Source organism: Bufo bufo, chromosome 1 (genome assembly GCF_905171765.1).
Source record: "Bufo bufo chromosome 1, aBufBuf1.1, whole genome shotgun sequence".
Lineage (NCBI taxonomy): Eukaryota > Metazoa > Chordata > Amphibia > Anura > Bufonidae > Bufo > Bufo bufo.
The window spans coordinates 605,160,658-605,178,959 of record NC_053389.1 but is presented as its reverse complement, the minus strand read 5'-3'; the positions used below and the strand labels follow the sequence as shown (position 1 = coordinate 605,178,959).

The window sequence follows — 18,302 nt, the reverse complement described above, 5'->3', positions numbered from 1 at the left end:
CTACAATTTCACCACGTGGTCTCCAATTGAAGGACAGCAGGATCCCACTCCCTCTGTCCTAGTTTCAGATACTGTTTTGCTATTGATCGTGGCATCTGAGGAGCCAAATGACCAAGATCGGGGTCATCTCCAACTCTAGTCACTGCGGAAGGTTGTCGGCTGTAATATAAAGCCAAAACCCAACACAATACATCCCTTACATACAAATGATCTACGGTTTCGACATATTGGCTTAAGGCCTAGTTCACACGATCGTTTTTTTTGCGAGTGTACGGACCGTTTTTTTGTGTTCCGTATACGGAACCATTCATTTCAATGGTTCCGCATTAAAAACAGAATGTGTTCTGTAAGCATTCCGTTTCCGTTTTTCCTTTCCGTTGAAAGATAGAACATGTCCTATATTTGGCTGCAAATCACGTTCCGTAGCTCCATTCAAGTCAATGGGTCCGCAAAAAAAACGGAACACATACGGAAATGCATCCGTATGTCTTCCGTATCCGTTCCGTTTTTGCTGAACCATCTATTGAAAATGTTATGCCCAGCCCAATTTTTTCAATGTAATTACTGTATACTGTACATGGCATACGGAAAAACGGAAAGGAAACGGAAACACAACGGAACTCAAAAACGAAACAACGGATCGCAAAAAACTATAAAAGCCAACGGTTCGTGTGAACTAGGCCTAAGGGAGAATAAATCATCAGGTGGCCAGCCATGGCTATATAGCCCTGTTGTAATTATATTAGGAATGTATGTGAATCTATGTTGTGCTCTTTGGTGATTCTTACAATAATCAATTTTTACAGTCAGTACCCTATTGTGGTTATGTCATGATAGTGTCACGCCGGTGACAGGTTTGAGAAGGTCTGAAAGAATATCTGCACATTAGTTATCGGACAGCCTCTTTTGGTTTCACTTTGTCTGTGTGTTGCTGGTATGTCCACACCCCCTGTTCAGGTGTGGATCATGTGACCTTCACCTCCCCCTATTTAGTCTCACTTTACCCATCACTCCTTGCTCTGGATAGCTTCATTTGGTTTTTGGAAGAGCTGGAGTGTGGTTCATGGTGAAGTCCTGTTTGTCCATCATCCATCAGCCTCAGAAGTTAAGTGTTCCGCTTGTTGTGTTTTGTATTCCCGCCCACCTTTGTTGTTTACTAGGCCTCAGCGAGACGCTGGTTCCTTCACCAGGGAAGGAGCGGGTTGTCTCTGCCCGGTCATTACTATTAGGGCAACTGAGGGCCACCAGGGTTTTCTAGGTTCCTGTGTATGGGCATATCTACCATCGAGAGGTGCCCATACGGATAGGAGTTAGGGCCAGGAGCAGGGTTTTATAGGTGCTGACCCTTTTCCTTCCCTAGCGGTGAGGCCTAGTGTCTTTTCCCTTCCTTCTTGTTGTCCTTTGGTGTTCTCCCCTACAACATCCGTGACAGATTGTGAGTGTGAGTGTGCTTTATACAAGAAATTACTTACAATCATGGCCGGGCTGGGAACTTAAAAGCATTCTGTCACCTCGTTTTAGCTTATAGAGCTGCGCACATGCACGGCTAGATCGCCGCTAGCATGTCCGCAATATACCTGTCCCATAAAGCTGTGTCCTTTTATTGTGTTTAAAAAATGATTTTATAGATATGTAAATGAGCCTGGTAAGGTGGCCAAGGGGCCGTACTAACCTTCTTGGAGGCCAGCCACGCCCTCCTGTGAAGGAGCCCAGCACCGCCTGCGTCCTCCGAATCTCCTCCTTTCTTCACAGTTAGATTGCCGTAATCTCGCATGCGCAGTTCCTTCCCTGAGGCTGATGCCAGCACAGGGAAGGAACACTATACCGGCACTGAGCATGCGCGAGCTCGCGCATCGCCAGATTATGGCAATCTAACTCTGAGCAAGGAGGAGATTCGGAGGACGCAGGCGGCGCTGGGCTCCTTCACAGGGGGGCGTGACTGGGCACCAAGAAGGTTAGTACAGCCCCTTGGGCACCTTACCAGGCTCATTTACATATCTATAAAATAATTTTTTAAACACAATAAAAGGACACAGCTTTATGGGACAGGTATATTGCGGACATACTAGCGGCAATCTAGCCGTGTATGTTCGCAGCTCTATAAGCTAAAACGAGGTGACAGAATCCCTTTAAAGTAGCCCTGGAAAAAAAAAAGTGGCCCCATCTTGTAGGTGAGTCCAAATTAATAGAAGGCAGGGCCAACATAAGTAGGCGAGTCCAACACAAGCCACAAGTAGATAGGGACAACAGAAGCAGACAGAGCCAGCAATACCGTAGTGCAGATCAAAATATCGCCTTAGCAAAACCAGATACCACAGTGCAGCACAAAATACTGCCCTATCACTAGTGATGAGCGGAAGGGGCTATATTCGAATTCGCGATATTTGCCGAATATTTTGTAGAATATTTGTCATATATTCGGAAAAAATGAATATATAGCAATATATTGAATATATTGCTATATAATAGTTTTTAGAATATTCGTCATTTTTCATCATCCATCTGAAGTGAACAGTACACGCATGATTCCTCCCTGCTTAGGGTGTCTGGTTCCCAAAAAAACTGTTCTTATCTGTCCGGGCTCTCTAGGATTTCTGCCCGCTCCAGACAGTGACCGTTGCCGTGCGATAGAGCATCCCCATTACTATGGGAACGCCTCAGGTTAGAATATACCATTGGATCTGAGTTTTCACGATCTCACAACAGCGAATAGTCTTGTCATAAGACTATGCAACCAATAGAGGGCGCTGTTCATGAGTTATTTTGGAGTGTGTGTGACTTTTTTTTATCACATTTTTGAAAAAAAAATTTGGGTAAGGGAAGCGATGAAAAAATGGCAAATGGTCCATTTTGACCCTTTTTTCCGTTATACCATTCACCATATTAGAAAAATATTTTTATATTTTAATAGTACGGGAGTTTTCGGATGCAGTGATGCCCATGATGTTTATATTTTTTATTTATGTATTTATTTTTATGGTTTTGTAGCTTGTGTTTGAGGCTACAAAACGGTGTCTTTTTTTTAATTTTATTCTGTACCAATAAGTTTATTATATAACCATATTGGTACAGAATTATTAATTTCTTAGGTTGGCCTTCCACCTGCTGGCCAAAATAAGAATTGCAGCTTCAATACCCTGGGTCTCTTCAGAGAGACCTAGTTTATTGAAATCAGTTATCGGCTTTCTCATTGGCTGTGGAGGATGCCGGTAAGCCTGGAAGCGCAAGCTTCTGAGTTTTTTACCCTTTAGATGACGTGATCACACTTGATTATGTCATCTAAAGGCTTTAATGACCGTAATCGGCATTATTGCTGGTTGCAGTCATTAGCCACGGGTCTCTGCTGTTTGAAACAGCCATGATTGCCTTTCGCTCCAGCGCCGTACATTTACAGTGCTGGTAGCGAAGGGGTTACAGCCTGGAGAACACCTTTAAAGCAAAACATTGTACAAATCATTGTACGAGTGTACAAATACAAATCATTGTACGAGTGTACAAATACAAATCATTGTACGAGTGTACAAATACAAATCATTGTACGAGTGTACAAATACAAATCATTGTACAAGTGTACAAATATAAAGCATTGTACAAGTGTACAAATACAAAGCATTGTACAAGTGGTCCCTCAGTGACTATGGCTGGAACTATATAAGCAGTCGTTTATACAATGCTTATTTTCAATCAGACTCATATGGAAAAAAGAAGATTACAATAAAAATGTGATATGTGATCTACAACTTGAAACATCCACATTGATAAGCAGAAATACAGGGCATTGCATTTTATTTTGGTTCCTGAATGATTATGAAAATAACTGGCAGTATACAATTCACGTTCTGGCTTTCTGAGTTTTAAAGGGGTATTCCAGTTATGTAACATTTTTAACTCCTGTGGCATTGGTGTGTATGTGGTGCGCTTAAACTAACCTGATACATATCTGCCTCTGAAGTGACTGTGAATTATGAACCCCACTTCTTCGAAGTTTTCTTCTATTTCTTGAAACACACAGTAGAGTGCATCCTCTGACATTTGATGTTTATGAGAAAGACAGAACAATACGTACAGAGAGAGATATGGAAAATTTTAAGAGATACATAGTGAAAAACATACAGTCACTCTGTAAAATTTGCAGACAGACAGGCTCAGACAGATTGACAGACACACAGTAATGCAGAAACAGAGAAATCCAGACAGACAGCTATGTAAAAGGCAGAAATATACCAGCATCAAGACACAGACACACAAAGCAGTTTGAAACAGCAAGTAACAGATGAAGCAGATAGGGAAACACCAAGTGACAATGAGCACAGGCAAGTATAAAAAAAAAAAAAATACAACCAAACCGCTGCTTAGTGCTACATGTCAGGATTATTCAGCAAGCCACCAGGTGATGTAGAGCATAGCTCCCTTACATGCCTTGTGGAATCCGCCGACAGCTCCCTCTCTCAGCAGACAGGAAGTTCAGAGCAGAGAAGCCCGGATCAGAGTTAGTCCCAGGTGCAAGAGATTGCGCTTCACAGAGCATGATCGACCAGCAGCAGGAGAGCAGACAGGTGGTAACTAGGAGATGCAGGAGTGTAAACAAGGCAGATGGAGACTAAGAAGTAAGTAGATATTATTAGAGAACAGTGCAAAAATGTTTATTACAGTATATTAGAGAATTGGAAAACTTGCACAATGCTTTCAAAGCAGACCCAATCCAGTGAACCGGAATACCCCTTTAAGGTTTACTTTGAACTGACATAAGATTTCATAGGATCCTTGTCCCATTGAGGCAACATCGACAGTTTGCTGCTGGTAGTGTCATTAATGGGCCATCCCCAGGCCTGGAAGAATGGAGCCAGATTTTTATTGACTGCAAGAGAGAACTTTTCCGCCCAAAGATTCATCTTATCATTCTTGTTGTTGCTGACCTTTGTCATTGTTTGGTACTCTGAGAAAACCCGTTTAAATGGCTCCCAACCAAAGGCCTCTTGTAACTGAAAAAGTAGAAACAACATAACGGATCACACATATAGACTGTTACCATGCCCACAATTTAGGAAGACATCTTGTAATCTATACCAGTTGTCCAACAAAAACAGAAAATATCGGCAAAATGGACAAATATAGGAATACAAAAGTATAAAAAGGTGTTGGCATCTTATGTGACATACTTGTTACTCCCACCATTTTTACTGTGATTTTTGGTACCTGAAGATAAGTCTCAAGTGCTGTCCACACGCTCCACTCATTAAGATTGGCTCCATTCGTCAGATACTGCTTGATTCTTTTTTCTCTGTCTCCTGGCTTAAGAGCAGGATGAGCGTTATCCCTTGGGATCCCCAGTACGGTTTCATGCACATATACTGACCACAGGTTACAGGTGGCTTCTGTGGTGTGAGGAGGGAATTCCCAAACTCCTCTCTGCTGGTTGTGACCAAGCTCATGTATAGGCCCCCACAGACCTTTCTTTATGTCTGCAACACTTACTAAAGTAGATGCTGTTGGCAAATGACACATTATTGGGTATCCAGAATGCATCCAACCTACGGCGATAAATTAAAACATTGTTACTGGGGATTTCAAATCAGCAAATCTATGACACTGTCAACTGGATTACATAAAAGTCTGAATACTGATGATCTCAAGATGGAACTTCTCCAGCAGCATCTGCCCATCATTTCCATGGAGAAGTGTACCCCTGAAGAAGTGCCAGTGAAGAATTATTTAACTATCTATAAGTAGTAGAAAGATATTCTTTCTACTATAATAAAATATAAATGTTCTATCCATATGACAATAGTTAACAGAATTAAAACATCACTAAAATTGTAAACTACTGACTTCCATGATGAGCGTTTGCAACCCACTTACCATTTGATATCTGAACATCAGTAACAAATCTTTCTGGACGTGGAAACTTCTTTGGAACTGAAGCTAGATCAGCTATCGCTTCCATGATCGTATCCCACTGAGACATTAAGGCATCTGGATCTTCTAGTGAGCGGATTGCATCAGATGGGACAGTAAGGATAATGTTCTCTGTAATGAGCTCAGCCCAAGGAGATGGATATTTCTGAATGTTTTGCACCCAAGATGCCCGCTTAGTCTTACCTAAGGGGGGGGGGGGGGAATGAAGAATTTCAGAGTACTTATGTTTTTTTCAGGAGTTCTATGAGGTTCTGTCATTTGAGAATATGGCTTAGTACAGAACTACAGTATTAGTACGCGACAATCTCTTTCTAACAAAGCTAGACCCAGCCCTGTACCTCACATGGATCCAGAGATCTCCCCATGAATTGCTGTATTTGCTCTGCCAGATTCATTTCAGCGAGGCCACTCAGGGGATGTGCCCTGTCTCAGGATGGGTGTCCTTTCTGCTGCAGCTTTCTCCTTATCACAGCTAAGGGGTACAGTATGTCCTTTCTCAGGTTTTGTGTCCTTTCTGCTGCAGCTCTCTCCCTGTAACTGTCACAGCATGTGCGACTAACTCAGCAATGTTATTGAGGTGGACAGAGAAATGAGGAAAAGAACAAACAGCAGGTGGCGCTGTATAGATACATTTTATTGAATAATTCAGGGACTATACTACATTTTTAATTACTTACAATTACAAGCTATTCAGATCCAGGTTCTGGTTTGAAAAATATAAAATATTTTTTTGTGGGACAACCGCTTTAAATAAGGCAGACTTCAAAGTATATAAAATACAACTCTGAAGCACTGTTCTACCATTTTTTGTGGGGTTATCCAGGTAAACATAATGATGACCTCAGGGTAGTTCATCATTACCATATCAGCGGGGGTTCAAGTCCTGATACCCCCGTCGATCAGCTGTTACAGGGACCCGCCGCCCAAGCATAGCGCCATACATTGTACAGTGGCTGTGCTTGGTATTACAGCTCAGTCCCTTTCACTTCAATGGGGCTGAGCTGCAACTAGGCCATGTGACCGATGTACGGTGACAACACATGGCCTAGGAAGAGGCCACAGTGCTTCCGGAGCACAGGCGTCCTCTAAAAGCTGATAATGTCAGAACCCCGCTGATCTATATTGATGACCTATCCTCTGTATAACCCGTTTAACCTTGGGACATTTTAGAAAAAAAACAGGGCATTGCATACTTACCCTTTATAAACATAGGAGCTAGTTCTACTCCTTGCACTGAAATCTGAATACTGCCTAGTTGGCTCTTGTCTTTGACAATAATGTATAGAAGTCCACCCCAGACTGTGGATATTGAAACCTTCTCATTAACAATACTTTTCTTGCTCACAACCACTGGTGCCCGACAAAACTGCTGCGCACCACTCAGGTCATCGGAGTGACAGCCGACCTGCACCTGTAATAAATTTGACTTTTACTACAAGTAGCACCGCAAGAAGTGATAATGTATTATACAAGAAACAGTAGGAGAAGATAGGAACGCAGAGACATTCCTGGAGATTACCTGCAGTCCTTTCCCCACGGCTGAGGCTGGAAAAACAAGTGTTGCTGTTTTCCGAGGGGGCAAGTAGAGCCCTGTGCTTCTCCATGCATCACCACCTGGGGACAGAGTAAACATATATCAAAATGTCAGAAGCATTATAATGGAAGGTATATTTCCAGAAGGCAGCCCACAGGGGGAGTACTGTGAGCAGGATGGGAGTGGTAATGGCTATGATGGGAGTTGTAGCAGTTCACAGCGTATGCCCTCACTCCTACACTCCCTGGGGCCATGCAGTGAATGGTAGGTGCACCCTGGTATTGGGGCTTCTGTTTTGTGGTAATTGGGATGCCCTTGATGGTGGATAGTTAAAAGGGTGCAAGGCAGGAGGGTAGATGTATGGGCTAGGGTCGTTTCGGGTATCAAAATATCGATACCCAATCGATACTTTTGTCCCGGTATCGGTTCGGTACCGGAATTTGCCTTTTATCGATACTAGGTTGCGCTACTGCGCAGACCAGTATCAGAGAACACGGAGCGCGCTGCTGTCAGCGGGTGCCATATTCCCTCAGCAGCGAAGGGGAGAAGGAGTCACTCTCTCCCTCCCCCTGTGCCGCCTCTACCAATGAGGAGAGAGGGGCGGGCGCACTGCGCCACCAATGAAAATTAACGTCTAATACAGATACAGGAAGCGGGTGCGACGGCAGAATCACAAAGCCTACACCCGACCTCTATGACAGGGCGCTGCGATCAGCGGCAGTTAACCCCCTCAGGTCCCGCACCTGAGGGGTTAACTGCCGCTGATCGCATCTTCCTGTCAGAGGTAGGGTGCCGGCTATGTGATTCTGCCACCGCACCCTCCTCCTGTATCTGTATTTAGACTTTAATTTTCATTGGTGGCACAGTGCGCCTCCCCCTCCCCAGTATAAAAAACATTGGTGGCGCAGTGCGCCCTGCGCCCCCCCCCCAGTATTAGAGTAATTGGTGGCGCAGTGTGCCCCCCCCACCAGTATTAAAATCATTGGTGGCAGTGCCCGCAGGGTCCCCTCCCCTCCTCTTCATTGGTGGTAGTACAGTGGCAGTTGTGATCGGAGCCCCAGCAGAGAAATCCTGGGGCTCCGATCGGTTACTATGGATGCCATGGTAATCTCCCTGCTGCCGTTTGCACAGAGCACAGGGCAACAGGGAGAGTGTGAAGTCCTATTCACCCTCATAGAGCTCTCTCAGGGTGAATAGGACAAGGGATTAAAAGATTCCAGGTTCTTGCCCTTAAGGGGGGAAATAGTTATTAAATAAAAAGTAAAAAAAAAAAAAAGTTAAAAAACCCCACCAAAATATTAAGTATAAATCCCCCAATTTCCCATATAAAATATATAAACAATAAATAAATAAACATATCACATATTGCCAGGATCAAACGCTTTTATACATCGGGTTTTATACCGCCGCGATGTAGAAAGTCGTGCGGCGGTAGGCAAGTGGTTAAGCTTAAAGAGGACCTTTCACCGATTATTACACTATGAACTAACTATACAGACATGTAGAGCGGCGCCCGGGGATCTCACTGCACTATTATCCCCGGGCGCCGCTCCGTTCTCCTGCTATGTCCTCCGGTATCTCCGTTCCCTAAGTTATGGTAGGCGGAGTCTGCCCTTGTTCTTCTGTAGCGCTGGCCAATCGCATTGCAGAGCTCACAGGAGAAAATAACCTCCCAGGCTGTGAGCTCTGCGCTGCGATTGGCCAGCGCTAGAGCAGAACAAGGGTAGACTCCGCCTACCATAACTTAGTGACTGGAATCTCCGCCTACTATAACTTAGTGAGCGGAGATACCGGAGGGCATAACGGGAGAACGGAGCGGCGCCCAGGGATAATAGTAAGTGCAGTGAGATCCCCTAGCGCCGCTCTACATGTCAGTGTAGTTAGTTCATAGTGTAATAATCGGTGAAAGGTCCTCTTTAAAGGAATGTCACAATCTGTGTGCCATCAAACTGGTACTGTTAAGCCAATGTCCTGCCAGGTGGAAAGGAAAGATACCACATATGGGTAAATATCTGGCTTTTTTTTATAGGCAGGAAAGCTAATTTCACTGCCTACTGTATGTGAACAAGCCCCAACAGAAAAGCTTTTATACAAGTCAAACACATACAGTATCTTGCATAAAACTTAAAGGGAACCTGAATCTTTATGCTGATCTCACTGAGGGCAGCATAAAATAGTGACAGAAATGCTGATTTCAGCGGTGTGTCACTCATGAGCTAAAAGTAAGTGGTTGCTGAGAACCAGCATCATAATCATTACAGCCCAGGCCTTGAAAAAGAGTCATGGCCACCTGAGAAGAGTCATAGTTATTCATAATCTCCTGCTCTCCCTGCCCACCTGCTGAAGATTGGCCAAGAGAGAAAGGGAGAAGACTGTCAGTCATCAGCAGGTGGGCAGGGAGAGCAGGAATTCATGGATAACCAGGACTCTTCTCAGGTGGCCATGACTCTTTTCCAGGCCTAGTCTGCAATGATTGTGATGTTGGTTCTCGGCAACCACTTACTTTTAACTTTTAAATCACAGAACGCTGATATCAACTTACCTGTCTCTACTTTAGGCCTCCTGCACACGAACCTGTGCGCCCCGTTGCCATGCTGCGGCCCGCAAATTGCGACCGTGGGGCAGCTGCAGCGGATCCCGGACCCATTCACTTTAATGGGTCCGCGATCCGCCCGTTCCGTAAAGAGATAGGACATGTTCTATCTTTTTGCGGAACGGAAGTACGGGACGAAACCCCACGGAAGCACTCCGTAGTGCTTCTGTGGGTTTCCGTTCGGCACCATTTCGCATCTCTGGATTTGCGGACCCATTGAAGTGAATGGGTCTGCATCCGTGATGCGGAACGCCCACGGAACGGTGCCCGTGTATTGCGGATCTGCAAATGTGGTCTGCAATACGGCAACCGCAGCACACGTTCGTCTGCAGGAGGCCTTATTCTGCCGTTAGTATGGGCAGCACAAAGTTGATGACAGGTTCCCTTTAATGCAAACTAGACATATCTGATGGATTGTATGAACATTGTGAAAATTCCCATCCAGATTTGGTCACATATACTCAGATATAAGAAATATACACTACCAGGGTTTGTGGCATCAATTTCCACTGTGACAGGGGGTTTGCATGGACCACCATCACATTCTACATCATGTAGTCTATCCAGACAACTAACTTCTTGCGCCAGGCACATCATGAAAGCCTCCTTGGAGCAGCTTTTTGCTGGACATTGCTTGCTGATGCTGGGCATACTACAACCATGTACTAGGTGTACCAGTTCTTCCTGTAGAGATGAAACAAGAGGGCTGGATGGCAACTTCATGAAAGCAGAAACATCTTGTCTGAGTTTAGGCAGCCAGTTGTTCAGATGTGGTGTCAACTCGGCCCCACTCTTCAAGTCACATAACAGTTCACAGACTGCTCTAGGAAAATGGTAGATAGTAGCCTCTCCCTGAGGATCCAGAACCTTATAAATCCCCTGAGCAGCAGTGCTCCCTAAAATGCTTATTCCAAGCTTGTTGAGGATTTTGTTTCCTGGATATTGAGAAAGCACATTTGGGTGAGAGTAAGACCAGTACCAGGCGTGGCCAGCAATTAGGAGCCCCCCACCTTCTGCCACAAACTGCTGGATTTTTTCTGCCTCGGCGTCAGAGTATGATGTGCAGCAGTACACACTGAGATCAGGGACTAAATTAGAGACCACATATTGTAAGCGTTCAGTCTGTAGGACACGTGCAAGATTGTTCAGTTTTTCAACAAGACCAATCTTTCCTTGTCTTCCCATAGCCAGCCACGAAATAGCATTGAGCAGAAAGGTTTTCAGCTCTGGTTTCCAAAGATAGCCTTCATGTGTCCCCACAACAACACGCCCTCTTCCATAATACGCAGCACCAAAAAAGCACTGGTTACTGTTGGTCAGACCAACTGGAAAAGTCAGAGGTCCATGAAGGAGAAGTTCTGAGGGGACGCATTGTCCGCTAATATCCATATTACTAACACCTTGCATCAGATGTTTTAGATCTGCTGAAAAGTTCACACTGTGGAAAACATAATAATATTAAAGAAATGAGAAATGAGACAGAATATTTAAAGACATCCATTATTTTCTAGATGACTACTGGAACACAATCAATAGTACTTACTTTTTGTAGAAAGGGCACCATGGTATTTTTTCACTCACGTTAAAATTTCCTGTTTCTCCATACTGACCAGTGAAATATATCCCAGCAACTGATGTTATTTTGTTCCCAGGAAAATTACACAGCACATTGTCTTCTTTGTGGCATTGCGCCCAGTGCCAAGCCTGAGCTCCAATGAGAAGACCTCCTCCTTTTTTAACAAAGGAGACTATTTCCTGTGCCTGGCCATCACTATATCCACTTGTGCAGAGCACTCCTAGAGCTTCCTTCAGACCAGAGATCTTTTCAGTCTTGTGTCCAGAGGCAGAAAGAGTCTGTTCCAAATCACCCAGGTTGCTGTTTACACCAATTACGGCTTCTGAGGAAGGTTTCAGCCAAGAGATTGCATTTTTTAGGAAATCCATGAATTGTGGCAGGTTCAAGAATCCCTCGTGGCTCATGACCACAACACGTCCCTTCCCATACTTGGAGGCAGCAATGAGGACATGTTTTCCAGGACTTGCTAGGACTGGAAAAGCCTCATCACCAGACAGGAGAAGTTGGCACGGTACACAGTTCCCAGAGACATTTATACTAGAGATACCTTGGACCAGTAGGTGATAATCTTCATTACCAGACATTTTCTTTATTCTGCAAACAACATAAACATGCTTTGTCATTCCTCAAATATGTTCAATCATTATAATATGCCTGCTGGACTATAAGAATGGGGCAGTAGCAGCCTGAATCAACCTTACTGACTTGTGATTGTCTGTCAGAAGAAAACATACAGAGTTTATGGAATGGTCATTTTAAAGGGGGTATCCAGTATTCTGATAGTGATGACCTATCCTCAGGATGGGTCATCAATGTCACAAAGAAAGGGGGGGGGGGGGCAGGATAATAAAACATCTTTGGCCCCATTGATGAGCACCAAAACTACACAGCTCCATCCATTGTGTAATGGACCGAGCTGGCAGTAACCAGTTGTATCTACAACATAATGGACAGAACTATGTAGTTTTAGCACCCAGGGGCAGACTGGCCATAGACTCTACAGGGAAATTTGACGGTGGGCTGATGCCCAAAGGGCCGCCCGAGCCCTCCTCATGAAAAAATGACCAACAGCAGGGGCGCACAACCTTTTTTGGTCTGGGGGCTGCATTGTCACATTGCTTTATTTCAAGGGGCCACAGGAAAAAAAGGCGATCGGCGCTGGTTTGCGTCAGCCTATTACATAGGCCAGATGCAAAGTGAATGGGGAGGAATAATCACTAGCACAGTCATTGCTCCCTCATTCAGTTCTCTCATTATCGGTAGCACATCCGTTATTACGCAGGGAGATGTGCTGACGATTATCGTACATCTCTCATCCTGATAAATTATGCAAGTCAACCAACAAATGAATGATCCCTAGTTTATCGGCTGATCAGCGGCACAATAATACTGGCCAGATATCAGAAATGAGCGTTCCTACGAAGACTTGTTCCCTGTAATTGTCCTGAATATTGTGCCGTGTAACAGGGGCTTAAAGGGATTTCCCGGTAAAAATGATTTTTTAACAAGTTCCTGCAGCATAGCCCATAAAACCGAAAAGTTATACTTACCTGCTCCTCGTCGCTCCAGTCCTCCGCACTCCCCCTGCTGCCTCCATCTTCCAGTCCCAGTGCTGTTTACATTTGGCGGGCTGTGGGCATAGTGACATGGAATGTTTCAGGGGTGATGTGTCCACAAGCAGCATGTCACCACTGAAGCCAGTCATTTGCTGGAGCGGTGCATGTGACAATGTCCATGCACTGCTAGTGTAAACAGTGCAGGGACTGTAAGATGGAGATAGCGGGGGGAGTACGGAGCAGGAAAGTATGAATGTTCTGTTTCAGGGGCCTACAGGAATGATCAGACACTTTTTTGCAATTTAGCGCAGGTGGTTCTAGAGGTTGTAACTTTTTTGTTCGTTGGACTACCAAAATAATATTTGCAACATTTTTTAAGTGAGACATAGGGCATAATAAAGTATTTTGTTTAGTTTTTTTGGGGAGAAACTGTAGAAAATGTTTTTGTTTAATGAATTTTTTGTTCAAACTATAGCTCCTTAGGCCGCTTTTAGACGAGTGAGCTGGACACTCCGGACTTGCAGCGTAAGTATGAGGCAGCTCCCGTCCTGACCTCTCAGCACTGCCGGGGTCGCATAGCATTATATTGATTTATGATGCTATGTAAGCCTTACAGTTCTGGAATCTATTAAATAACACTGACAGCATTATGTTAGCATTTTGTCAGAGCTGCCTTATCCTCCTCTTCTACTTGTCAGGAATTATGATCCTAAATGCAGTTTATAATATGATCTTCAGCTGAATCTGTAGGAATGGAGACATGAGGAGACATGAAGTACAGAGAGGAGGATGGGGATGTGGTAATGAGCGGCAGCACTTGTTTACAGTCTCCATTACCACAGCCCACATTACCCCAGTCTGTCCTGTCCATCCTCTGTGTATATACAGTGGGGGAAATAATTATTTGACCCCTCACTGATTTTGTAAGTTTGTCCAATGACAAAGAAATGAAAAGTCTCAGAACAGTATCATTTCAATGGTAGGTTTATTGTAACAGTGGCAGATAGCACATCAAAAGGAAAATCAAAAAAAAAACTTTAAATAAAAGATAGCAACTGATTTGCATTTCATTGAGTGAAATAAGTATTTGAACCCCTACCAACCATTAAGAGTTCTGGCTCCCACAGAGTGGTTAGACACTTCTACTCAATTAGTCACCCTCATTAAGGACACCTGTCTTAACTAGTCACCTGTATAAAAGACACCTGTCCACAGAATCAATCAATCAAGCAGACTCCAAACTCTCCAACATGGGAAAGACCAAAGAGCTGTCCAAGGATGTCAGAGACAAAATTGTAGACCTGCACAAGGCTGGAATGGGCTACAAAACCATTAGCAAGAAGCTGGGAGAGAAGGTGACAACTGTTGGTGCGATTGTTCGAAAATGGAAGGAGCACAAAATGACCATCAATCGACCTCGCTCTGGGGCTCCACGCAAGATCTCACCTCGTGGGGTGTCAATGGTTCTGAGAAAGGTGAAAAAGCATCCTAGAACTACACGGGAGGAGTTAGTTAATGACCTCAAATTAGCAGGGACCACAGTCACCAAGAAAACCATTGGAAACACATTACACCGCAATGGATTAAAATCCTGCAGGGCTCGCAAGGTCCCCCTGCTCAGGAAGGCACATGTGCAGGCCCGTCTGAAGTTTGCCAATGAACACCTGAATGATTCAGAGAGTGACTGGGAGAAGGTGCTGTGGTCTGATGAGACCAAAATAGAGCTCTTTGGCATTAACTCAACTCGCTGTGTTTGGAGGAAGAAAAATGCTGCCTATGACCCCCAAAACACCGTCCCCACCGTCAAGCATGGGGGTGGAAACATTTTGCTTTGGGGGTGTTTTTCAGCTAAGGGCACAGGACAACTTATTCGCATAAACGGGAAAATGGACGGAGCCATGTATCGTGAAATCCTGAGCGACAACCTCCTTCCCTCTGCCAGGAAACTGAAAATGGGTCGTGGATGGGTGTTCCAGCACGACAATGACCCAAAACATACAGCAAAGGCAACAAAGGAGTGGCTCAAGAAGAAGCACATTAAGGTCATGGAGTGCCTAGTCAGTCTCCGGACCTTAATCCAATCGAAAACCTATGGAGGGAGCTCAAGCTCAGAGTTGCACCGAGACAGCCTCGAAACCTTAGGGATTTAGAGATGATCTGCAAAGAGGAGTGGACCAACATTCCTCCTAAAATGTGCGCAAACTTGGTCATCAATTACAAGAAACGTTTGACCTCTGTGCTTGCAAACAAGGGTTTTTCCACCAAGTATTAAGTCTTTTTTTGTTAGAGGGTTCAAATACTTATTTCACTCAATGAAATGCAAATCAGTTGCTATCTTTTATTTAAAGTTATTTTTTCGATTTTCCTTTTGATGTGCTATCTGCCACTGTTACAATAAACCTACCATTGAAATGATACTGTTCTGAGACTTTTCATTTCTTTGTCATTGGACAAACTTACAAAATCAGTGAGGGGTCAAATAATTATTTCCCCCACTGTATGTAAAAATAGAAAAAAGACAGCCCCATCTATGCAGCAGGGTCTCTACAATACACATTGCAGCATGCACTACTGTGCTGGATAGGGATAATGGCAGGCTGCGTTGCACAGACATAGTGACAAGGTAGAGACTGCTGGGGCGTGCAATATCTACTGAATGACGGTGATGTTGGTCATCCTGGAGGCGCCTTAGCCCCCAGTCTTGGTCTGTGCGGCTGGAACGTCATTGTTTGAAGATGCACAGTGGGTGTTGGAGAAGGTGCAGTCTTTCTTTAGCTGCCCCGCCTGGACCGTGCCCATGAAGATAGAAAGTAGTATGCTTTGTCTATGGTTATATACAGCCGTGTGTAGAACTAAGGGGGCACTGTATTCCAGGGGGCTTCCGAGATATGTGATTATAAATCAGATGAGTGAAGAAAATAAACTGAACCCTCTGCATGGTATAAAGGGCTTATTCATCAGTCTGTATAATAACTGACTCCTCATTTATTTCTAATTTTCATTTCAAAATATTTTCTTCCTTATTTTCCTCCATCTAAAACCAGTGCATCTTATAGTCTGGAAAATATGTGTGCGTGTGTGTATATATATAATATAAAGGTACATCTCTGAGCTACTTTCCTAATACATCCTCACACGTATTCTCCGATCCTCACAAGACCTCCTTCTCTCCTCTCCTCTTATCACCTCTTCCCACAACCACCTCCAAGATTTCTCCCGTGCATCCCCCATACTCTGGAACTCTCTACCCCAACATATCGTTCTCTCACCTACAGTGGAATTCTTCAAAAGAAACCTGAAAACCCACCTCTTCAGACAAGCCTACAACCAGTGACCCTGCTGCCTCTATACCGCCATGACCAGCTTCACCCGCACCTACTGTGTCCTTACTCCATCCCTTGTAGATTGTAAGTAGAGATGAGCGAATTTCATGTTATGCAGGAGAGGACTCCCCTGCATAACGGAAACTGGACGGATCAGTTTTGCAGCCCATAGACTTCTATTATGACGGAAAGAATAACGGAATGCCTCTAAAGGCATACCGTTATGCATTCCATCATAGTATTGCGTTATGGAACCATAACGCAATTCTGCTTTTACCACCAAACCATCTCTAATTGTAAGCTCTCACGGGCAGGGCCCTCTCTCCTTCTGTGCCAGCCTATAACTCGTCCTGTTCATGCTTAGTGCAATTGTCTGTATTAGGCTACTTTCACACTGCCGTTTCTGGGTCCGCTTGTGAAATCCGTTTCAGGGCTCTCTCACAAGCGGCCCAAAACGGATCAGTTAAGCCCCAATGCATTCTGAATGGATAAGGATCTGTTCAGAATGCATCGCTTTGGCTGCGTTTGGTCTCCGTTGCATTTTTTAGACGGTCACTAAAACGCAGCTTGCAGCGTTTTGGTGACCGTCTGACTATGCGGAGCAAAACGGATCCGTCTAGACTTACAATGTAAGTCAATGGGGACGGATCCGTTTTTCACTGACACAATATTGTGCAATTGAAAACGGATCCGTCTCCCATCTGTATAGATACAAGACGGATCCGCACAAAACGTGAGTGTGAAAGTAGCCTTATGTATGTTAACCGATTATCATATGTACAGCGCCATGGAATAAATAGCACTTTATTAATAATATTAATTATAATTAATAATAATTATAACAATGTAAAATAAATGTCCTACAGCAGAGCTATCTTCTTGTATAGCCTTCGGACACCACAAACTGCATTGTTCAATAGTTTCGGACTATATCGATAATAAATAATAAAATAATAAGAAATCACAGTATGTGCTGAACAGATCGCAATGTCTGAATGTATATAGGATTGCAACACTAAACTACTAGTAGAAAGCCCTTGGAGCAGCTGTGAGGTGAGTTGCTGTAGTGTCACCCAGTTTATACTATGAATGTATACTATGTATTTATACTATATATATATATACACACACACACATACACCGGTATATATATATATATATATCAAGGTCTCTGCTTAGTAGAACATGTTTCCTAACCTGGAGAGTACATATTACATGGATAAGGCACATGAAATGACCCTAATACCATAGAGATGAAGCTGCATATTACGTTACAGTAACAGTACACTGCACCTACCTGTCGACTGTAGAAGACCCACAGGGAACATGGAGATGAAGTTACAGCCACTGTGCCAACATAGTGCCAACACACATTTTTTGCCCGTCATATGCACTGCCCAGCAAATCAGGCACAGTACATAGGAGGATCTGGGCTGGCACAGAGGAGACACGCCACCAAAATCAGGGGCAGCCTACTACGTCAGTGGAAACAAGGAAGTGCCTGCACACTGGTCTACTGTATCTCGTGAATGACACGACAGCTAGTCTCATGAATAGACGTGTAATTAAGCTTGACCAACACAAGAGGGCGATAGAGTTTATGTATAAAGGTTCCCTAGTGTGTGGAATGGATGCTATAACTCCAGTCATGAAGTGATATGTAGTATGACTGCCCTGTGTATTAGGGCTTGTTCATAAAGCCGTTGTGGTTCCGTGGCCGTATTGCGGCCCACAAACGGCGGGTCCGCAATACACAGGCACCGGCCTGTGTGCACTCCGTATAACGGATGCGGACCCATTCACT

At 44.2% G+C, this 18,302-nt stretch overlaps 1 protein-coding gene across 1 annotated transcript; it reads right to left on the bottom strand.

The window, feature by feature from the left end:
* Positions 1–4,625: 4,625 nt before the first annotated feature.
* Positions 4,626–17,944, bottom strand: LOC120985577 (TRPM8 channel-associated factor homolog). The gene is made up of 8 exons (XM_040413589.1): positions 17,796–17,944; positions 11,587–12,213; positions 10,529–11,481; positions 7,436–7,530; positions 7,114–7,327; positions 5,860–6,099; positions 5,197–5,531; positions 4,626–4,982 (listed from the first exon to the last, which is right to left on the bottom strand). The coding sequence occupies exons 2-8, from the start codon at positions 12,201–12,203 to the stop codon at positions 4,731–4,733; spliced, it is 2,706 nt and encodes a 901-aa protein (XP_040269523.1). The 5' UTR covers positions 12,204–12,213; positions 17,796–17,944; the 3' UTR covers positions 4,626–4,730.
* Positions 17,945–18,302: the final 358 nt, after the last annotated feature.